Raw genomic sequence first — 24986 nt, 5'->3', positions numbered from 1 at the left:
TTAAACGCTGATGAAATCTAAGTGCTATTTCTTTTTAATTTTTATCCCTGTTCTTATTCTAGCATTTTTATACATCAAAAATAAAGAGATATAATGGATCAGAAATAAATTGCTCTGAATGCCACTTGACAATCACCAGAAAGACTAAAATTGAAATGACTAACAAACAGTACAGTGTCGGCAAGCAGGCAAAATAACCGGAAGTCTCACTCCTTGCCTGTAGGAGAGGGGGACGCCCAACCACTGGCAAAAACTGTTCAGCTATTTCTAACAGCTAAATACACAGCTACACCTGCCTCAGCAGTTCCAGAAAAACACCAAAGAGAAGTGAATGCTATCACCACAAAAAGACTGGTCTGAGAATGTTCAGTCTCTCTTTGTAATAGCCAAAGCCCTTCAACAGAATGGATGAGTCTGGTAATCCAAAAAATGGAATTCTATACAACAAACAAAAACAAACGGACTCATACCCGCAGCAGCATGGATGAATCTCAAAAACACATGTTGAGCAAAAGAAATCAGATACAATTAAATGGAAAGTAAATGGAAGACCATATGAAGTTCCCGGTTAATTTGCTTTGCCATAAACAGTATTATTCTATGCATAATAGAATGAGACCCATAACTTACAGTTCATATAATAAACTTATTAGCAGATGGGAAGAGATGACAGCCATGGGCAAAGCTCTTGTTATTTTGAATATGGAAAAAAAGAGGCTTATCAAGTAAAATCCCAGAGCCAGTACCTGTCTTTTGTCTCAGTATCTTTTAGGGGCTACAGGAATGCCATGTGCCCTCAGGGAGAAACTAAAGGCTTTACGATAGTTTTTCAGGTTTAAATGAAGATTTCTTTGACTTTGCTATTATACACAAATATGTGCATGCCCCCTTTAAAACTACAGAAAATAAGATCTAAATGACTTAGTCTTAGAGAAATCAGTGCCAAAGACCAGAAAGAATTTTTTTTAAAGGGTGAATAAGCTAAGAGCATCATGCCTTTATTAATTATAAGCATTCTGGCTTTGAGTTTTCAAAAATATGGCTGCTGTCTAGCGAAGATGAATGTGATATAGAAACTTCCCATCATCCTTGTTTGGCCCAAGAGAACTGTACATCACCAACTATGGCTGGTGCTGAACACAATGAGAAAATGGGCAATAAAAGAAAGAGCAATGTTTGCACGGGCACAACGAAGAACAAGTCTAAGAGACGTCCCAGCTTATTTGCTCCAAATGAATCTGCCCCAGTAATGAAAATGAAAAAAATAAATCAAGTTTGCACCAACGATGGATTCTATTTTTCCTGGAAGACTATAGTACAGAGGCATTTGCAGTTGACACACACTGCCAAAGGGCACCATACATTCTTTCTCTAGTTATAGGGACGGTGACACCAATAACCCTTTCCTGCTAACCTTAGTTTGGGCCAAAGGCAAACTTGGGCAGTATCTGATATAAAGAGACAGGCACACAATTTTCCACGATGATAACGGTGCTTTTCGAGAGGAGCAAGTGTTGACTGTTGCTAAACTCTAAATTTGAAATAAGAAACTGAGTTGGCTCAGCCAGGCACAGTCAAGAAAAGATGTACACAGACACTGCTGAGAAGGCAAGGACAACTCCAAAAGCCGGATCCAATTTCTGGTCTTGGCATGTTGAATCATATCTCATTAGAGGAGAGAGGGAGTTGGCAAGAACTGATTGTACGCTGGCCCAACCATCTGTAAATTACACGGGCCCACGTTGTCACCTAAATCTGCAGGGAAATTTCGGTGATCACGGAAGGTGGAAGCCCTGGGAAGGCTTCTCTGCAAATCCTTCTCTGTGTCGAACATCATGTTTACAGTCTGAGCAATGGTGCAGAGTGAACTGATTGTCAAGGAAAATGCATTAACTGGCATCAAGCAAGGGAAAAAAAGCCCCTGGGACAGAACTGACATGAGCGCAATGACCAGAGACTAAATTATCGTCTCCTTACGGTGGATGAAAAATCCTCCTCCTCGCTTGTTGTTTGGGTTTTAGCAGCAGCTGGAGACAATGACATAAAATACAAGCTAGCATTTAAATTATTCAAGTCTGGTAACTGCTAATAGTTTGCATGTATGATGGAAAGTGAATATGATGTATGATTTACATGTGAGTAAATTCTGAGCTGTGGGTTTTTAGATGTAATGTGTGTGAGGCAAGACAACGAAAGGAATTGGAGATAAGGAGACACTGGCCTTATCCTGGAGAGGCCGGGATTCCATGCGGTTTTAAGAGAAATCATATGACATCTTTTTACCTTGGTATCCAGGTAATCCTGAAGAATGATCAAAATATACAGCCAAAAGATCTGGAAGTTCAGATCCTGAGTCTGTCATCTACTAGCTGTGTGCATGTGGGCAAGTCACTGAATTTTTCTGGTCCTTGTGAAAAATGAGGTAAGAGGAGAGTCTTTTATAAGAGGATCATGGCTCAATGGAGAAAATGTGTGATTTCATAAGAAACCAGAATACATGGAATTATTTGTGGAAGTTCCTTGTAAAATAAAAAGGGTAATTACATTTTTTTTTTCATTGTTTCTGCTGTGACCTACTCCACAGGGCAGTATGATGATGAGTTAAAATGTAGGGAATTCTTATGGAAAGCATGGTAATAGCATGGGGAGGCACTAGGATGTACAAGGAAAACCAAGACTTTGAACTGCATGAGTTTGCTTTGGAGCCCACCTCTAAAAACTACTTATTAACGGTTACCGCTACCTGAGGCATTCTTCACCTGGGGTCTGCGGACCTACGGGGCTCATGGATAGAACTCAGGAGATTTGTGAACCTGGATAAAAAAAAGTCCATCTTTACTTGCAGTCACCTCTAACTGAAACACAGCATCTCTTTCAATTACGAATACAGACAACTAATCATAGTACTTTGGGGTACCTATGACTTTGCACCCAGGGAAGCCACAGATATTTTGATATCACAGTAGAATTGTAACAGATATCTCAAATATTGTTTATATTCATCACTAATTCTAAGCTATTAACCCAGCACCTCAGCTTTTTTATTTAAGGCCTTAGTAAAGAAGCATGTTACTATATTGCAAATTGGTAATTTCAGTATTTTTACAATTTTATTTGAATATAATTGAGTTCTTTGTAATACTATATATTTTAGCTGATGAACTTAAAAACATTATTTTGGTAAATAGCCCATAGCCTTCACCAGCTCACCAGAGGGGTCCAAGGCACTAAAAAGGTTAAGAGTGTACACAGCCTCGCTGGAAATTCATTTTCTTAGGGGAAAAAGGAGAGAAGAGCTATGAGGCAGGGTCACTGTGAGATCACAGGTGACACAGAGAAATGCACTGCCCAGGGCCCTGCACACAGTAGGTGTTCAACTACCAGAAGCTAATCTGTGTTGAAAACTATGAGACAAGGGAAGTCATTTTCTGTATTACACATTTCATTCTTTTTTAACATGACACAGCGGCCATGAAATTGAGCTTTGGTCTTTTAAGGATTTAAGGTGGATGCTTCCTCGTGACTTGACTGTCTTCATCTGTTTGGGTTGGATGGCGGTGTGTGTTGTCTGGGCGCCACGGCCATGTGGCTCTCCTCCCTAGTCCAGACTGCTATTGCTGGAAACAACCTACACACAGACCAGAGGTGAGAGTCCACACTGTGCCTGAGGATGGAGAGGTCTTTCTGGGGCCATGGGACTGACCCAGCTGCACTACTTTGAGCCAACGGGCAAGGTCTTGGCCATGGTAGCGGAAATGAGAGCAAGTTATTTAGAACCTGGGAACACGAAGCTTATTTTAAAGCTTGCCAGCGCAGGGGCCTTCAAAGGCAAGACTAGTCTTTAGGCTCAGCATAATGAACCTCAATGTGAGAAAATTAAGTCATGTTTCAACTTGAGTCCCAAATCAACACTCTCAGCAATATGAGAGCATCCCGCAAAGGGGAGTGCACTGGAGCCATGGAGGGAAGATTCATGGCCTTCTTAATTAACTCCAAGTTGCCGCACATAAGGGGAAAACGGTAAATCAAGTAGATTACTGCCAGTGATCTGAATTTCCAAATGAAATAAGAGAGGTGCAGCGCCTTGAGTCATTTTGTAAATGTGTACGGTGGAGGGGGATCTCCAAGGTCATCCCTGATGTTAAAATTCACCACCCCTGACAACAGTCCCTTGAATGCATTTCATACCACAGGCAAAATACTCGCCACGTTGTCAGGTGTAAAGAAGCAAGAAATAGAAAGGAGAATGGAACACGTAACAGGAGGGCAACATAAGACACACGTGTAAAACTATGATTGTTAGTCACACACTTATTCAAGACATATTTACTGAGCACCTGTGATGTAACAGGCACTGTTCCAAAAGCTGTGGATTTAGTGACAGCCAAGGTAAAGTCCCTGCCCCTCAGGGAGCTCCCATTCTCCAGGGGGAGCCAGGTACCAAACAACAAGATAACTCATTAAACTGTGACTTCAGGTGGTGTTAAGTTACATGACCAAGAAAGCAGAGGAAGGGCACAGAGGGGGTGGATAGGGAACTATTTCAGTTGGCGGTCGGGAAGGCCTGCTGTGCGGGTGACATCTGACCAGACACCTGCAGGAGGGGAGGCAACCGCATGAAGCTCTGATGGAGGGAGAGCACCCCAGCAAGGATGAGAGCTGGGAGCAGGATGAGCTTGCCGAGCAGCACTGGGCTGGTGAGAGGTGAGGCTGAGAGGTGGGGGTGCCCATGACAGGGCCTTGTTAGCCATGGGGAGGAGCTTCATTTTTAACTCCAGGTGCAGTAGGAAGCCACAGATGGGAGAGGGAGGTGACCCAACTTAAAGAGTCTACTAACGTAGAAACACAAGCAATGAAATATTGGCCTGTAGAATAAACCGGGATTAATCCACATGGCAGCATTGTTACTAGTGGCAAAAACCACATACACATACAAACAAACCTGGAAACAACCCCAGTGCCCACCAATCAGTAGTGAAAGAATTGAACTGTCATACATCCATATCTTAGAATTTTATGTAGGTATTAAAAAGAATGAGTTAGAGCTACCTCTAACATAGACCTAGAAAGACATAACATGGAAAAACAAAAAGAAGTATTATATATTCCTTTATTATTTATTTATTTTAGGCTCCCATTTTTTATAAAAACAAATGTTACCAACAACCAAACCCCTACATACATGTCTGCACCTGAGTTAAAATGTAGCTGGATACCCAATGTAATGTGAACATTGGTTACTTTAGGGCAAGAAGCTTATTGGGAAGTTGAGGAGACAAGAGAGAAGCTACTGATCTTACATACATTTGTACACAATTTTATGAGCCAATGGTCACAGCTAAGTGTGTTAGTGCTGTGATTTTGGAAAAGGAGTGTAAAAAATTTAACAATTCCTTCTGGGACCATGGAGAACTTTCATAAAAGAGGCAGCATTAAAAGTCAATCTTGAAGAGCAGAATTGGCACAGGGAGGGTAAGAGCAGAGAAAAGGGAGGAACCCAGCAAACTGAGGGCAAGACATGGAAGGTTTCTGTACGTGGGGCACATGGACTGATACTCTGGGTAAATCTTCTGATGGCAGGGTAGAGGCAGGCAGGGAGACTAGTGAGTTCTCGGGACAATCTGAAACAGGACGTTGGAGTCTCAAGGAAGGACAGTAGCAGGGGAAGCGTTCTAAAGGTGATTAGGATGCAGATGTTACAGATATGCTGCCTGGTTATTTGGAAATGGGAGTGAGGGAAAGAGATGGATAGAAGGGAATTAACTCCAAGCTTTCTAGACTAGTGAATGGATAAGTATCATGAATCCAAAAAGGAGAAGGCAGTTTGGAGGGGGATGTGAAATAATGGGCCCAGCACTGGAGGAGCTGAGTCTGTACTGAACATTCATGTCCCAACAGGCAGCGAGAAATGAGAATTGGAGGAAACCTCGGATTAGGAGACAGAAGTCCTCTCCACAGAGGTGACAGCTCAATTCCAGGAATGGAGTGAATACAGATGGAAAAGCAAAGTACCAGGGACAAAACTTGGGAAGAAGCCTCTATCTGTGTGGCAAAGAGGTAAGAGAAGAATCAGGAAAGAACTGGTTAATGGACATAAGGGAGCAAAGGGTTACAATAAAATCCAGGAAATGGGTTTCTACAAAGGGGAAAAAAAGAAAATCTAAGACCATTTCTAGATGGTTTCTATATCAGCAAATCTTTTTCAACCTGTAACAAGTCTGAAGATTTTGAAAAAATGTAATGCAGCTTTGAAGTGGGCTTAAAGATGCATAAAAAGAAGATCAGCCATAAATACTTACGGGTAGACATAAGAAAGGCTAAAAAATGGCCTGACACGAGTTGTATAAGCAATCTGTTTTGAAACACCGATTGCCCTAAGAATAAATGCTAGACAAGTTACACAAGGAGGCCCACTACCCAAAAAGTGAATCATATCACCCAGCCCTGCCGAGACTCTCCTCTCCTAACGTGTTTTATGCCAGCAGCACAAGCTAATTCTGTCGGAGCAAGCCAAAATGTCACATAAGGGCTCTTTCCAGCCTCCTGGTGTCTCTTGAGAATACATGGTTTTTGCAGAACACAATGAGAAAGCCAAATCAGGTTAGAGATATTACAAAGAAAATCTGGCAGGCAGCCATCTCGGCTTTGTTTCAACTGATGTCCATAAAAACACAGGTTAAGAAAATGGTAGCACAATGTCTGGTGTTTGAGATCTAACAGTATGCAACATGTTTATGGTGTGCATTAGGCTACAAACTTCAGCTGGGCCTGGGGCACACAGCAGAACCTCAGACCTGATGGACAAAGGAGGGAAATAGGAAACTATGTCCTGTACTGTAATAAATATGATTGCTCTCAGAAGACCACAAACAGGTGGTTTCATGGAAAGAAAAAAAAAAAAAAAGACAAAATACTGCTTTCAGATTAAAAAAAAAATCATATGCTTCAGGCTTGTTTGTATAAAATAAATAGAAGGCCAGTACACACTTGGCCAATTACAGCACTTTTTATGAGGCTATGACTGACTATAATCTGGCAAAAATGAGTCCAACTGAAACAGCAAGAGTGAGGGTTGGGGGGAATTAGATGAGGTTTTGGAGTGGGAATGAAAGTGAGAAAGAGGAAGAAAGCTTTCATTAAGCAGTTCACATTCTGGTAGGAGGATTTAAAAATAAAGCATCCAGACTGATTTTATTTTCATTCAAAACAACCTCTTATTTAGTGTATTTTTCCTTTACGTTCTTGAACACATTTAAAATGACTGCTTTCAAGTCTTTGTTTCCTAAATATAACATCTGAGCCATCTTAGGGAGGGTTCTCTATTGACTGCTTATTTTTCCTTGTCTAAGAGGAAGATGTTCTGTGTCTTTCATGTCTAGTAATTTTTCATTGTACATTAGACATTGTGTATCTGATTCATTCCTATGAAGACTATTGATTTTTGTTCCAGCAAGCAGTTCAATTTCAGGCTGATCATGCTGAACTTGTGCAGGCCGTGGGTCTCACTTGTAGCTGCTGATCTTTGGTAGGGCTCACAGTCTTACCCTGAACAATTCTACCCTTAGCCATGGACACAAAGGACCTCATATAGACTTTTGTGGCCCATTTCTGCACAGATCCCTCATCTCCAGTCCCCCTGTATTAGATTCCAGCAGGTTTAGTTGCCCCAATATGACATCTCTCTCCTTGGGTTCCAGCTCACTCCACTGCAGTAAGGAAAATGTCCTCAGTCAGTGAGCCAGAGGACCAGAGAGCTCCCCTCCTAAGTTTCCTTTCTCCCAGGGATTACAGTCCTGCACTGCCTATTGTCCAGAGCCTGAAAACCATTGTCTCATACATCTATCCAGGTGTTTATGGTAGGAGAACTAGTGAGGGTCACTGTTTAGCATATTTTTACGCTGCATTCCATACGAATGCTGAATAAGAGTTGAACACCACTCCATTTTCATTACATAGTCTTCTCAATGCACCTGGAAAGTACAGGCTCCTGGTTTCTCACAGAACTGTCCCTAGATTCAGTGACTTATTCACCCTCTCATTCACTCATACACAAAGTGATTTAATTCTAGCAACTCCCAACTGGTACATGAAGAGCTAGTCCCATCAGATGCTTCAAGAAAATGTGCTCTGGGATCAGGTACGTAGGAGAATTATAGTATCCCTTCGGAAGACTTAAAACGCATATCAGCATAGGAGAGGGTCTGATTAAATCCTGTGGCAGAGAAACCTACGTTATTTAACTCAGGATTTCCCCAACAGAACCGTTTTGTGAATAAATGAGTTTTGTCTGTCCTTCTGTGTGTGTGTGTGTGTGTGTGTGTGTGTGTGTGTGTGTGTGTGTGTGTGTGTGTGAGAGAGAGTGAAAGAGACGGGGAGAGGAGAGAGAGAGAGAGAGAGAGAGAGAGAGAGAGAGAGGAAGAGAGAGAGAGAGAAGCTAGCAAACAGCCCATTGGAATTACTGTTCTATGAAACCCATTTTAGAATCTGCTAGCTTAATAGCAAACACTAAGCTAAATAGAAACCCATTTTTAGAGGAGGTCAAACCCAACTACTGCTGTGCCAACAGTGCAGGGAGCCTTACAAAGAGAGTCTGAGTAGACCTATGATTCAGTAATAAGAGAATATTAAATTTTTATAAGGTACAAAATGACAAAAGATTGAGTGCCAAGAAGGTACTCATTTGCATCTGGGCATGATATTCCTTTACAGCTGACACCAAAATGGCATACACATTTTAACAATTAAAAGTTAATTTGGACACTCCAATTATTGTAATAAAACCATATATTTTGTAAAGAAAATAGTATAGTTAAGAGCCATGGCCGTGTTTGTTATCATGTCTTTAAGTTAGTTTACCCATTTCTGGGGAGACACAAGTTATTAATAAGCTATCCTGTCACCTCAAGACAGTGACCTGACCTGTATCACAATAACCTGAAGGAAACACCCATATGCAGCCCAGTGCTTCTCATCAGCCTCTGTAAGGAGACTCACTTGACTTCACCCTGCAGCTCACTTACCACCTGCCTACTGGTGACAGGTGGTGGAGGACTGTTTCCTGAGCCCTCATGGTGCTCTGCCCTTTCCTCCCGATTGAAGATGCTAAGGCCTCGTTCCCTACTCCAGCTGACACCTGCTATGCTAGGCTTGCATGTTCAAGCCAGTTTCCTGGTGGCAATGTATCACTTAGGAGTGCCTGGTTACCTCTCTCATAGCATTTTCAGCTTCTACATGATAGTTACTCTTATTTTTATGTCTTTCTGCATCCCCTCTGCCCAGCTATCCACCCTGTTTTTCCAATGTTAGTTGTCCAAATCCTCCACTTAATTTCCTAAGCTAGTACTTAACTCTCTGATATCCCAACAAGTCAGGTTGTACAGCGATTAGAAAGCCAGGTTCTGGAGCCTAACTGTGCAGGTTTAAACCCAATACTCCCTCACTGTACCACCTAAGGCAAGTTACTTAACTTCTCCTCTGAGTCTCAACTTCTCATGTAAAGTGGAGATCATCAGAGTATCTCCTTCATGTGCTCACAGTGAAGATTAAATGAAATAAGCAATGTAAAAAAAAATGCTTAGCATATAGCTCAAGGCATAAAAAGAGTTGAGTTTGCTCTTTCTAGTATTATTTCCTCTATATTCTCTCTTTCATCCAAAATCTTGTTTTTTCCTTGCCCTTCATATCCTTTTTTCCAGGAGTATAAATATTATACAGACTAAGCAATTAAATTTCCTATTACATGAACTTGTCATTGTTCCTCATGTCACAAAAATTAACTTCCTATCCTTAACAGTCATATCCATCTTTTTTCCCCCAAACTATTCCTACAACCCCCACTAATTCAATCTCCCTCTTTTTCTCATTAAACTATTTTTATTTTAAAATCTGCTCAGATGTTGTAACAGAACTGCTTTTAAAGGAATTAAAGTTTTATTCAACACATGATGTTCGAGAGTAAAGCAAATTAAAATGGCTATAAATGAAGGCTCCAATTTCTACTCAATTCTTTTTTTAATCCAAAAAGTTAGCTCCATTTTAAGAACCCTAACTCTGTGATTTCAGTCAATGCTATTGCCAAAGAAAGTTTCATCTCAATTTTGAGATGCCCAAAAGAACATTAGAGTTGCATAAGCAGATATATGAGCAGAGAAATATTAATGCTTTTCCTGTCTTCACTGCTCAGAAAAATTAAGAATTTATTTCCCCTTGAGGTTTAAGGAAAAAAATCTTATTTGTTCAACTTTGTTTTTTAAATAGTACTCTTTCTGCAGGATATTGCCATCAAGCTGACTTTCCCTCTCATTACCTAACCCTTATTACTCTTTTCTTGAATGTGTACAGGCTTCATGTGAATTCCAATATGTTTCCCTCCTGTGTCAAAGGCCCTTAAGACTCCTTTCAGCATTTTTTCCCCTGTGGCCAGACCCGGCTTCCTCCTTGCAGCTCTCCATTGGTCAGCTCTCTTTTTCATTTGCCAGGTGTTTATTTATCACCTACAAACCAATATCCAGAGAGTCTACCATGTGTTGAGTCCTATGTTATGAATGTGGCACTGTCCACCAAGGGTTGTCAGTAACCTGGGCAACCTTCCATACGCAGTCCTTCTCTTGACCTAAAGATCACTAGCAACCCCCTACATATGTCTGCTTCTCTACTAGCTAGGACATGTTGGGGCGAAGTCTCCATTTTCTCAGGCCTCTAAATACAACGTGTCCAGTTCAAGACACATCTTCTCCAGATTCAACTTCTGGTTGGTAGCAAACAAAGAAGACAGAGGAACCTGCGAAATGACATCTTGGAGACAGCCAAAAGAACACCCAGAAGGCAGGAGCTTTCTGGGGGATGCTGGCTCATCCCTTTGACAAGTCACTGTCAATGAAAGGAACTGTGCCAGGTTAAAAGCTTGCAGGGCAAAACATCCAGGTGTGATGTGATGTTCTGGATTGGAGACCTGGGTTAGACAAACAGCTATAACGGACTTGTTTAGATTGTCTGGGGAAACCTGCACGTGATCAGGGTATTAGATTAGATGCAGATGTACTGAAGTGGACAAGTAGAGATCAGTGACTAAAGAGCAGGCTGCAAAACCACACGTACAGCTTATGGTTAAAAATTCCACGGTATTTTATACTTATTTATTTTTCAAATTGAAGTATAGTTGCTGTTACATACTATTTTTCCAAAGTGATCAGAAAAATATGTGTTAAGGTGTTACCAGTAGTGATATCTGGGTGGCAGGAATGTGAGGTTTTAATAAAACAATTTTTTGTTTGGTTACATTTTCTAATTTTCTACAATGCCTGTATACGGCTGTAATAATAAAAAGTTATTTTTTCACATGACTCATTTTCTCCCAGAAGACTTATCTCGGAAATTTCACACCCACTGACTACACCGTGACTCTCTAGGATTCGAGCACATCCTAAGCACAGTTTATGCTAAACTATCACACTCGATTCAAGTTCTCTGGTGGTTTTTTGGTCTGTGGCCCTTGTCTGAATTCTCCGACTGGAGTCCCCAATCACACCTGACAGAGTATTTCTTTAGTGAGTATAATGCCTGTGTAATTAGTAGATTCCTGCTGCCAACATGGCTGATAATATAAACAGGAAGAATGAATGTGAAAAATCTCAGACTCATTAGGATAAGAAGGAGTGGTACATGAATTTGCATATACACAGGTAACATATTTTACCCTAAACACAATAGCCACACTACTAAAAAGTGTCCTATTCAATACCACAATTAATCTATAAGACTATCCTATTCAATATTAGTAGGCTAATTAACATACATTACATCCACATAATTCTAATATATACACTTTTCAAAACCTATACTAATCTCTGGAAACAACACAGGTTTTGTGAGAAATTCAGATAAGTACATACATCTTTATTTGTATCTAATGTGATTTCGAAGGTGTTCTCGTAAAACTTCTCAAAAATTATGGGTAATAAAAAACTGCAGATATTTTATCTAACTTCCAGGAAAGGCTGATAAGTAGGAAACCCAAAGGAGATGTGCAAATAGATGTTTACGTTAATGAATCCTTTCAAAAACTTGCTTCATAAAAGAACTTAGAACTGAGCACAGCGACTCCAATTCAAAGCCCTGCCCAGACAACATTTAAGTAAATTTTCTAAAAAGGCATTAAAATGAAACAGTACAGATTTAATTCATCCCTAGCTTTCCAAGTCAGACCCTGAACCTCAGGTCTGGTACCAAGAAACTAAAAACACTCTTCGCCTTATATAAAAACGCGACAGTCAATAGAAATTCATGCACTGAATTACGAGCAGAGAATTTTTCATTCCCATTAAAAACTAGTTTTACTTTTCCTTTGCCTTTTTCTCTTTGGGGGTGGGGGTAGGGGGAGGATGTGTTTTCTTAACATAAGTTGATTTAAGGTTCTCTTCAAAAATCCCTGTCTCTCTAATTATTTGAGTTGGCTGTAACACCAAGTCCTCTTTTAGACCCGATATATCAAGTTCTAACTGTTCTCTAAAGTTGTGCTCACACATTTAGTTTCAGTAAAAATGCATGTTGTTCTATACAGAAGGGGTCAGTTGCTGAGAATGTTTACCAAAAGATGAGCTGCTACTAAGTAACTCTGATATTAAATTATTTCAATTTGCTATATATCCTGATATATGCTGATATTTCAACAATGTTCTGAATTCATAAAGCACCTCTTCACCCCAGGGTTTAAAAGTTTCATTCGAAAATAAATCCATTAATCTCCCAAACTGCCCCATGAAGTCAGAAGAGTATACTCTAACTCTGCATACAAAATACTTCCAGAATGAGCTTATAAATCAGTCATGTTTTCAACCATATGAACAGAGAACTACAACCCTTCCTCTTCCCAACAGAGAAACAAGAAAATTCCATATAGAGGTTGACTTTAAATAATCTCCTGTAAATATTTTAAGACTGAAAACATTTTTTCTACCCTGTTAAAAAGACACATTTCAAAAATAAACATGCGGCAGATACGAGGTTGCTATAAATTCTGAAAATGGCTTACCTATTAATGTAACTGAGGGCAACATAGGTTGGCTGCTGTAATTCTTGTTTTTCTAAAACACGTGGATCTGTATCTGAAATAAAAACACAATTATGATTTTTCAGCTTTTGCATCAGAATATACGAGGCTACCTAACCTAAAATAACAGAGGCTAAAGAGAGAAAAAGATTAATTTAGTATACCTCTTTTTAAAGAAAACTCTGTCAGCAAAGCACAATCATTTGTTCATTCATTCATAAATAACAAGATATTGCATTACTTTTCAAGAGAATTCCAAACATCAACAGTGATAAAATGTCCATCTGTCACACAAACTCTTGCACAATCCCCCTCATAAATATTGGTTTTCACTGCTTACAGTTACAATGTTGGCATGGTTTTTGGTGGTTAATCGGCCTAAGAAAGAAAGTCTCTGTTAATTATGCTCACGTCAATGCTGGAACAAATTAGTTGCTATTGGAAAACTCCATCAATTTGAAAATCTACTGAGTATTGTTCTTATTCACTGAACGCTTTTCTGGGTTTGGATTCACATTCTGGAGAGCAACTCTTCTCCTTTTTAATTGTATAATGAATGTATTTTCTAGACTCTCAATCAGAAATTCTCATGCTGGTGCAGAATCCACAAACACCACATTCATCAGAGGGTTTTTTTTCCCCCTTTAAGAGAGAGAATTCAACACCATAGCAACCTTCCCTAATGGTGCATCTCCAACACAGCACCAAAAATGCACTTTTCACAAGTAGAAATGTTTTCTCAAACCTCTCACATAGAGAAACAATTGTGGTAAATATATGCAAAAACAATGTTCCTACAGTAAGACTATAAAGAAAAGAAACTGAACACGTTTTTGTTTTCTTAGAGAAAGGTTCAGACATTTCACACCGATTTCTTTTCATTACAGCCGCGTTTAAAACTATCCCATTATTAGAACTCTTCCAGCTGCACTTGGCAATAACACCTTCTTTGATGTAATGACAGATGTTGTTTCAAGCACCTTTGTACGGGAAATGCTCACTGCACGTGGTAGATGTAAGACGCACATGCTGACTCCACAGTGCCTTCACAGGCGAGGGGGGAGGGGGTGCAGACACAGTGGCACAGATCACGGGGGAGTAAAAATGACAGCATAAAAATCAATTTGCAATGCTTTCCATCCCTAGACTAAAACCGGACAGTAGTGGCAATTTTATTCTTGGTGTTAAAGTTAAAAATCTCATGTTCCTTTTATTGTTTTTCCTATGCCAAGAATTTCAGGGACATACTATTCAGAAATCCCGCTTCCTGGGTCTTTGCCATCGCAAGTCCATGAAAGCCAAATTCTGAAACAAGAGACAAAGGTTCTCTGAATGGCTCCATCAAGTCGGGTCTCAAGGTTTTGGCAGAGCCAGTGAGAATACATCAGTAACTCAGCGTTTCCTCTCCCTCCTACAATGATTACATAGGCAACTGAGACAGATCACTGGCCTACAGATACAACCCACAGTTCTCTAAATACACGGAAACCACTCTTCAAGGGAACTAGTTTTAAAACACAACCTTTGCTCACACTCATCTAAGTTTGCTGGAGCCCCAAAGTATATCCATGCTGCTGAGAGGAATGCTTTGTGTCCCCCGGAGAGGAGTCAGTAGAACAAGGCTCACTGGGGAGAGGTGTTCTATCCCCAGAAGCGTCCACTGGGATAGGCCATGCTGAGTGGGCCATGTGTGCAAATGGTGACTGACAGACCAATCCTGCAAGGTCTTTGCAGGCGCTTTAACGAGGTAAGAAACAAGAGATTAGAGACAAAACCCACGAAAATGAAAATAAAAAAGAGGAAGACAAGAAAGAACATGGCAATGACTGCAAATGTCTGGAAGATTTCTCAAGCACTCACAAAACAGTTTCACCTCAAGTTTAGGCACTGATGACCGAGACACTTGGCTTCTGAGACAGGGACCTGAACCTGATTACTGAAATGCATCTCTTCACAGAGACATCTGGTGCATGATTATATCAGGTATATTATTTTGAAAGAAAAGAGCACTGCTTTGAGTCTAAAATGTGTGGATAAAGGGGAAGAGAGTTCAGAGCCCAATAAACATTTTTATGTTTTCCACTGTCGCCTGTATTCCTGTAACCAAAGTTTAGTCTAACAGTATTCCCACAAACCATCTTCTAAAGCTTTGTTTCCAAATTGTATAATTTCTAAAATATTTGAAATACAACCTCTTTAAGCTACCTTGACTTATTTATTTTTATTAGCGCACATGCACGTGTGTTCTTGTACACCTACACACAGACACACATTTGCATTATTCTCTTCTTCACACTCCAGTACCTCTTTGGGGAAGGGGAAGAAAGCATATTATATAAAATTCTACAGTTCTCTGACGTCCATGCAAATAAATGGTGTTGGCCACTGACATTCACATGAACTGCATCTTTAAATCTTGTTTCACAAAGAATTAAGAATGTTTGCATTCTATTTGCAAGGCTTTGAAATACTGCTTTCTCACTTTGTTCCACCACCTTCCATAACCTATGCCTGACTCATGCTCACATATTCTCAAATTATGAGTGGTGAAATGGGCTCCCAGAAGCTTCTAAATGCCACTCTCTCTGTAAACACCACACGGAAGCTCCTCAGGGAGGATTCTCCTGTTTTTCTAGAAGGCGGACTCCAGTAAGGACAAGAAAGTTGAACTTCCAGAAAGACGTCCACCAGGCCTGAAACATCTTTTTCACATTATATGTATCCTCGGGCGACCTTTAGAACATCTATTAAAGCTTTGCATTCTTAAAACGAAATTAGGCACTTGGTGTCCACAAACCAGGAGAAGCCTGCACAAGTGCTACTGGGTGCAAAGCATCAGCTGCTGGTCACTCGTAAACATGAGCACCACCACTCGCCTCCTGGCTGACTGGTGTGCGGGGATCGTGGCTCACCACTTTATGGATTTGATTACACTGCTGAGCCCTTTACATTCAGTATAAGTATAACAGCTGCCTTCATGATTCCTCCCCTCCTGGCGGAAAAGTAACTGATGTTAAAAACTCTCTACATGAAAGGATTAGAGTGACAGACTAGGGTTTTCACCTCAGGATGATGACGGAGACTGAAGGCCATAATCAGAGTGAACTGGAGACGGTATGCGTTGGAGATGACTGACTACAATAAAAAGAAATTCCTTATACCATGGGCCACACCACTTTTTTTTGCATAAGTTGCTACAATAAGAAATGTGCTATGAATTGCAATGGTCACAGCACACAATCTCCCCCAGATATTTCTCTGGCTTGTTTACGGCACTGATAACAACGTGAACCTGAAAAATGGTATTATTTCATTCTTTTTTATGGCACAAACTACTATATATAAAATAGATAAACAACAAGGTCCTACTGTAGGGCACAGGGAACTATATTCAATATCCTGTAATAACCCATAATGAAAAAGAATATATATGTATATGTATAACTGAATCATTATTCTGCACACTAGAAACTAATGCAACCTTGTAAATCAGCTATATTTCAATAGAAAAAAAAATGTGAAGCCAGAACACTAGCTACTACTGCCTATAGATAATATCCAACCCAGGATAAGGTCTGTGGGATAGAAACACTTGCATTTTTAATAGCCACGTGATGTTCCTTCAACTGGCAAGTGGCAAGAAAGTGAGCATTCCCAGTATGCAGCTATCTACAGCCCATATAACAACACTCTGCCACTTTTATATCACAAAGAAGTGACAGTAAGATAAACCCAAACTTTCTCAGTAGGGCAGGGCACAGCCAAAAAAAAGCAGAGAGACGACTGTTTTCTGTCTCATATCACCCCCTGCACACTCACAGATTTCAAGCTGACTGAAGGCTAAGAGAATTCAAATCTTAACGGGTATTTTAAAATACCCAAGCAATAAAAACCTATCAACTTACTTCAAAGTTTCTCAAACACAGCGTGCTCCCAAGCAGACGGCAATGTACCTCTTCCACCATTCTCATTTCGGGGTAACAGCTTGCACGCACAGCTCTACAGTAAGGACTAGACACACAAAGTGGGAGCTTTCTGCAGCTCACATGGTCCCACTGACCTGGGTTTTATAGATTCAATTAAGTGGCAAAGGGCTCAATGTCGCAGCACCAGCTCCCATTACTTCTCAAGTAGTGAAGGAGGAAAGCCAGGCAGATGGCAGAAATAGGAAAGGACAGACTTCAAACCCTTTTCAGTAGGAACTAGAGTTAAATATAATCAAAGAAGGACAAACAACACATCTTGTTCGATCAGGGAGGCCTGTGTTCATCAGCTCTGCTGCCTCTGGTATTGGGAACCAATGGCAACCAAGTCTCTGGATTTGGGAATCTACGTTGAGTCTTTCATAGTGCTATCTTCAAGCTTGCGTGAAAACTCTTATCAAGGTTGTTTTCTGGGTTAACTGAGGCTAACTGATGAGCTTATAGGCTTTGGCTATGCTTTAACTAGTCTACATTGCTAGGATTTTATATACCTGGAATTAGTTTCAATTTAACAAAATCGGAAAGCAGCCATACTACTGATCAACTGGACTAATGAGACCTCTATCCGCAATGAGCTATCTGCAGGCGGGGGTGGGAGGGCAGCAGTGAGGAGGGAATATGGTATCAAGCCCCCTTGAGGCCTTCTTCAAATTCTATATCCTCCAAACACCAGGCTTAGTGTGTAGGGCAACAGTGGGAGGCTGGAGACGATGTGGGTGGGCAGGCAGTGGGCGACTTACAGCCCTGGAAGACCTTGGGGAGGCAAAGGCCCACCCAGCCAGATGAGTGCTATAGAAGCTCTTGGATGGAAACCCCACTTTTCTTTGGACTCACTTGGTAATAATTAATGGGCACAGTGTGTTCTCAGTTTTCCGCCCTGCAACAGTTGGAACTCATAAAGCTACAGAGTTTTAGTTTACCCAGCAGAGCCTTCCGCAGCATCCCTGGCTGAGTATGTTCATCCCTCCTCCTTTCTCTGCACCACCTCATTCCCAGCACCACCCAGCACTTGGGTCACTGCAGAGGCCAACTCTGGGTATATCTTTTCCCCTTTCCATGCTTCTCAACCATCTCAACTTCTTTCATCCCTCCAGCACTCAGCTCAGTGCCAGGCATGTAGGAGATGCACAGCAATTATTAAATGGATACACTAATTCTGTGATGAGAGAATGGAAACCTTTTGGTCAAACATGGCAGATGATCAAGGGCATTTGTTTCCTTCACCTGCCATAGCCCTACTAAGGTAGAAACAGAGGAATAATTAAAAAACAAAACAAAACAAAAACAGGGATAGAAAAAAGAAACGGGAGATGTCAGCAGACAAGTGATTTCAACCAGGGTTTTGGAAGATGGAAAACCCATCCAGGAGTGACAAGTGACCTAGACAGTAGAGGAAGCTACAGCCTTAAGTGCCTGCAGCGGGGAGACGCACATGCCAGGAGGTGGACCCCCTGCAGAAGCCCTGAGAAGCCCTGGACTTAGAGGTGCCAGGTACTGCAAACAGCAAGGGAAGGGAAGATTCAGGGCTGAAAAGAAAAGAATTGTTTAAAAGGTTGGTTATCTACAGACACTGAGCCAGGAGACCAAGCACAGCGGAAGTAGAGGGGCAGTGGGAAGAACACAGCGCTGAAAACAAGGGGATTTGAGCGGAAATACACCTACTCTACTGGTCCCAAGTGGCAGCCAGTCAGGAGGATTCCTCTCTGATTAAGTGAAGTGGGCACAGGGATGAGATTGCCAGATGCCGACATCTGGCGGTTCCCTGATTAAACAATCTCCCCGCAGAGAAGTCCATGGTCAACAAGCTTTATCCATGCCTCCATCCAGAGCCTCCCATCAGCTTTTTATTGCCTCAGTCTTAAATGGGAACCAAGAACAGTCAAAGAACGATCATTAGGCATGTGAGGGAAAGTCTTGAACATGAATGGGAGATACCAAAACAAACAAATGGCAGGAGACAGGGAGACAAGAGCAAAGGAGCAGACAAATTGAGGCTTGGAAAGTTAAGTGACATGCCTATTTACACAAATCAAGTTAACAGCAGGGTGAGGACCAGAAGCCCTGCATCCTGAGGCCCATTAGCCCACCACTCTGACCATTAAAAATGCTGCTCATCCTCTGAAGTCAATTCATTGCTACCATCCAGTTGTAACACTGGCCTCCATACAATCTTTAGAGCTTTCTTAAAAGGCCAGCAGAGTTCTGTTGTGACTTTCATTCCACTTTTAGGACTGAATTTTGATGAACCAACAATTTACAAAGACCAGCTTTTAATTCACAGCTAGTTTACTTCAGCTGCTGAAATAAATATTTCTTGCTGGCAACGGTCCTTTCAAAAATAAAAATGAAAAAAAAAAAAAAACAAAAACAAAAACAAAACCCTACAATTGCACAGAACCAGCCTTTGAATGGATCAACTTTTCCTTCGTTTATAGACACGTCATTTGAAACTTTTCCCAAGCCGTAATTTCCATTACAGGGCAGTCAGTGCAAATTACAGTGAGATTCTTGCCTTTCCAAATTCAATGTGAAATCCAGATGCAGTTAAGTGTTGCTGTAAACTTTATGAGTTAAATATCTAAAAGTTGGGGATGCTGTGCAGTACAATAACACCATCCATTAAAAAGCATTCATGTTCCCATTTGTAGCCTGAGTTTTCCTCCACAAGTGAATGGATAAACATTATTCAACTAGGAGCCATTTGGACAACGCCCTAGGAGGCTCATTTATAAACAAACACAGCATTATGCAGCATTTCCAGTTTCCGGCATGGCCAGAGGGTTAAAGTTATAAGAAAGAGACAGTTCTGAGGAGGATGCTTTCTAACTCTTTACCAACCCATCAGACTCCTAGGGTCACTCATGACCACTTGAGAGTGGTACCTATTTTCCTTAAGTATAAGATGTGTTGTCTTATATGTCTGACACTATCTGTCCATACTCTGTAGCAGTGACAGGGTGTTATTTACCCATGCAAACTCTCACCCTGTTACTTGGGACAATAGAGACTGCCAGAGCCCATCATGGCTGTCAGGTATGCTTATGCAGTGACAGACAGGAGAGAAACACAGACTCATGCATAGTGACTGTCTAGTATATACAGATACTTACATAAAAATATATATACCAGTAAGCATAGATGTGCAGAGGGCTACAAAATGATGCAAAATTCAGAATAATGGTTGTGGGGGGAGCGGACAGAAAGGGCTAATCTGGGAAGGATTTACTGATGAACAGGAACTGAGCTGGGTTTTGAAGGAAAGGGGTTAGAAATAGGGAGTCGTTCATAGGTGAGATTAGGGGATCTAAAAATGGCGTGAAGTTTGAAGCAGAAAGCACAGGTGAGAAGCCTGTGCGTGGGCATTATGGAAAGGTAGCAGAGCTGAAGAGTCAATATTCATTAGTTATAAAATACTTATAGAGATACTTTAGAACAGTGGTTCTGAACTCTGGGCAATTTTGCCTCCCCCACCACCCTCCCCACGGGGCATTTGACAATGTCTGGAGATAATTCGGGGGAGGATGCTACTGGCATCTAGCAGCGGGTAGAGGCCAGGGATGCTACTAAACATTCTACAATGCACATACAGGACAGCAACCCCCACCCCCACATCCCAACAAAGAATTACCTGCCTAAAATGTCAACAGTTTAATGTCAACAAAATGCAGGGGTGGAGAAACCCTGCTTTAGAGCTCTATGAGTATTATGAGAATGGCGCTATTGCTCCTAGATTGCTTCTAGATGATAATTTCTGTTATTTTCTGTGGTCTAAACCAAGAGGCCAAAAGGCTGGTTAGGAGGCTACAAGAGATATAAGAGGTTGTTATGACTTAAGAGTTCTGACTTTCTTCATGGAGACTCAGAAACTGAATTCATTTCAAGAAAGATATTCAAATTCTTGCCATGAGCTAGTTGCACAAGGGAAATTCTGTCAGTGGATTCATGACTGAGCAAGAAAGACAACACAATTCACAGTTAACAATAATCCAAGACAGACTGTGATATGTGCCAACCCAGAGAACTACTACTCACTGCTGGAGAAACAACACGGCTCTCTGGGAGAATCAGAGAAACTTCCAGAAAGAAAATATTTCATGGGCCCACAAGCTGGAAGGTTCGAAATGTTCTCCAGGAGTTCAAATTTAATTCTGTCAATGACGGAGAGCCTCAGAAAGAACAAACTGATATGGTCCATGTTTTGGAAAAATAACTGGTGGTGGTGTGGAGAATGGGGGAGAAACTGGAATACAGAAATACAAGATTTGGTGAAAGCAGAGATGGAAATACATGATTTTCCTTGTGTTACAGAACTGAGTGCCTCATTACTAAAAGTAAGGAAATAACAAAGTGAAAAGGGTCTGACAGGCAAGAAAAGGAGTTCTGCTTCTGATGTGTGGGAAGACATTTTGCAGAACCAAGAAGTCTGGGCCTCAAAGGAAGGAGAGATAACGGACTCAAGACACAGATAGGGACGGGAAGCGCTGAAGAATCCCATCGTAATGCTGCGCATTCCAGCAGGCACTGGAATCAGACCGGGTCCCCCTCAACAAAACAATGATATACAGCCAAAGCCCGACTACCCTGAGTCAACGCTTGGTTATCATAAAGCTCAGCCAATTCATCAGGAAGCACTGACTGAGGACCTAGGAGGCCTAGCAGAATTCCAGCAGGGCTAAAGTAAAGCAGGTTGTGTCGCATTTGAAACCAACTATTTGGAAAATTTCACAAGGGAGTGAATATAAAAGATTGGGATAAAAAGAGAACTGAGTCAAAAGTGTCCCCAAGTTGAGTGTTTTAAATGATTTGATATCTGAGTCTCTAAGGCTCACTGTTGTTGTTACCTTCTCATTGGAATCCCTGCTCCCACTTCTTGGTATTAAGAAGAAGAATAATGCAACTCCATACAAGTCAAACTGCCTCCATGCGATACTAGCTGTAGAACCTCTCTAAGTCTTAGTTTTCTCATCTGTAAAATGTTGATAAGGATAGCATTTTTTCGTGAGGGCTGAAATGAGAATCAAATAAGCAATGTGTTCAGTGTAGTTACTACTTGGTTCTTTAGTTCATAAAATGTTTTGAAATTAAACTCTGCACTGCTATAAATTATCTCCATTTTATTACCAGTGGTATCATGATGCAGAGAAAATCTAAGAACTCATCATACATATAATGTAGTGAGATTGCTGGCTACCACCCAATAGTCATTTTCCCCTTCTTCCTCCATAATGCTTAGAAATATGGCTGTCCAGTATAAAGACTACATTTCCCAGCATTCCTTGAGCCAGTGCAGCCCTGTGACTAAGGCCTGGCCAATAGGATGTAAGGCTTCTGGGAAGCCCCCTTAAAGTCATGTGCCTTTCTTTCTGGTATTTTTCCCTTCTGCTGGCTGGAAGAACGCCAGAAGGTCCTGCATCCACTCTGGGTAGGAGATAATCCTGGGAACAGAAGTCATACATGGCTGAGGAACACAAGAGGGATCTGCATTCCTGATCCCATAAGCCCCGCACCACTCTAGGACTGACCATCTTCAGACTTCTTGAAAGTGAGAAATAAACTCCCTCACTTAAGCCATTGCTATGTGAGGATTTTTCAGTTACATGAAGCCAAATCAAATCTTAACCAGAAATACAAAACAACTGGAAAGCTGATTTATTTTGTTGGACTCAAAGTTCTAATCTGAACTATGAAACATTTTATATCTTGTCTTGTTTTCCTAGGTTTTAAAAATGCTCTCTTTAAGAATTTAACTTATCAGCTCATGGAAGGAAAATCAGAGTAAAATCACACCCACATCACCACAGCATCTGTGGCTCACTTTTAAACTGGGATAGTTAAAGAGTGGGAGAAAGAGGAGGAGGAAACCATCATGTCAAATTATGGCTCCTTTGGTAGCTTTAGGACTTTCCCTAGAATTGGTTTTTAGTGGGCAATAATGAAGCAAATTGCACATGCATATTACTTCTGAGTTATGAACAATGCAACGAGAAGCAACCTTTGAAGCTGTCAGGATCTTTTCAGGCAAGCAATTAAAGTGAAAAATGAGAGTGTGCACAACTTCCATCACCCACTACTATATGTAATAACACCACCTACAAACACTGACATAAGAGTGGGACTCAGTCTGAATATTTATTAATGCAGATCTGTTCCCATTTGTTTTCTCTTTCCCCTGCAACCCATTCCACCCCCACCTGCCCAAAACTTTTTCTTCTTTAAAGGGTAGCTCTGACACCATGAATTGCATTCACCTGAAACCTGCATGCACTGTGACAGTCTCTCCCATCTTCACCAAAAGAAATCTCTTTCCCTTTCCCTTGACCAAAGTATAAATTTAGGGCAAACTTGGATTCTAGAGGAGAAAAAGTTGATAAGGAAGTAAGCCCCAATTAGGAAAACACAAAATCAAGATTAAAATAATTAACATTAATAACTGATATTTACAGGAGGCCAAATATCTATGTCAAGTATTGCATGCTAGGCAATGAAGGCCTCTCATCCACAGCACCCCACCCCCACCCCCCACCAAAGGTCCTGGTTCTCAAATAGACCAGACTCTGGAGGATTTGACTTACACTGATCTTTAGTAAAAACAATCTAGTGTAAAAAATACTGGATTTTCTGCTCAAGAATAGAAATCACTCCCTGCTTGTGTATGTTTTGTGATTTAGGTACCTGGAAGGACTCTAGAGAAATGGCACAGGGATAAACAGAGGTGAGCCTGTTGGAATACATCTTTCCAAGACGAGAAGAAACCTTAGTGCTGAGTCCAAAGACCTAAGACAATGGGTCCTATAAGCATGTTTGTCTCATTTGGTTTCAGCCATCTCTATACCATCAAGTACCTAGAGACCAATGGTTCTCTGCCAGAACTGCTCATTAATGTCACCCAGGTAGATTTACAAAATTCTGATGCCCAAGACCCATCTCCAAAGATTCTAACATGCAACCAGGAAAGGGCTGAAGATCCGGTTGGGAATGTCTTTAAACCTGTTTGCATATTTCTCCAGAATAAAGAGACAACCGTAAAACTGGAAATGAATTATTGAAAGTAATTTTAAAGTCTTATTAATAAATCCAACATCCAGTAAAACCTTTAAATTTAGACTTCACTTGAGGCTCGGGTCTTGGCCACCCCAATCCTGTCCCAACCTTTTTCTTTCTCTAGAGAAAGTCCTAAGCTTAATGATTCTGTGGACTGTTAGTGCCTTCGTGTATTTTTAAAAGCAAATCACAAACAACCAAACATGAATGATCTTAGAATCACAAGCAATTTTCATCTATTCAATAAGGGCATTCTGACAAGACCTCTTACTGGGAACTCTCCCTCCCCCTTTTTTGGTCATTGATTTTCTTCACAGTATGTTCCTAAAATGATAAGACTGCATCACTTGAAGTATTTTACAGCTCAGAATTTTCTGTAATTCAGATTGGCCCCAACCAGTGTGGATTTCTTTGCTGTTATTATTCACCTTAGTTAGAAATCGGGTCATAATCAAGCACACTTGTTTTGCATTTTGGAAGTCAGTTAAGGATTTGGCAAAAGGAATCACTCATTACTTCGCATCTCCCAGGGAAGCCGAATCATTGCTTTAAAAAGAAAAGAAAGGAAGAAAAGGCACACAGAGAAACAGCTGAACATCTGGACAGAGAGTGACCCGAGTGTTCTGCCTAAGAGCCATCAAATGTAAGGGCACATGTCAGTTACAGTTCACTGGGGTGGAGGGCGGATCCTCAGAACTCTGCCTGGTGGGCTCTGGGATCACTCACGCTGTCCCCATGCCCAGATTGCAGCCAGGAACAGGGCGTGCAGGCTCATGGGTCACAAAGGTTATGCAGTTGTCGGGGATTCATTCCTCCCCATTCTGGGCGGGCTGTGCATTCATTCTACTTGCTAATGAGGAGGGGCACATGCTGGGCTGTCCTCAGATCAATCTCGCTGATGGTGTGAATTTGGG

At 41.1% G+C, this 24986-nt stretch overlaps 1 protein-coding gene across 1 annotated transcript in view; it reads right to left on the bottom strand.

Moving 5' to 3' along the window:
* JAZF1 (JAZF zinc finger 1) overlaps nt 1–24986 on the bottom strand; it is a 299936-nt gene that overhangs the window by 117281 nt on the left and 157669 nt on the right. Inside the window, exon 2 of the mRNA XM_032483807.1 lies at nt 13031–13103. Within this exon, the coding sequence (XP_032339698.1) occupies nt 13031–13103 (73 nt within the window). The remainder of the gene's footprint in view (nt 1–13030; nt 13104–24986) is intronic.

This window comes from Camelus ferus, chromosome 7 (assembly GCF_009834535.1).
Source record: "Camelus ferus isolate YT-003-E chromosome 7, BCGSAC_Cfer_1.0, whole genome shotgun sequence".
NCBI classification, from domain to species: Eukaryota; Metazoa; Chordata; class Mammalia; order Artiodactyla; family Camelidae; genus Camelus; species Camelus ferus.
This window is presented reverse-complemented; position numbering and strand designations above follow the sequence as displayed.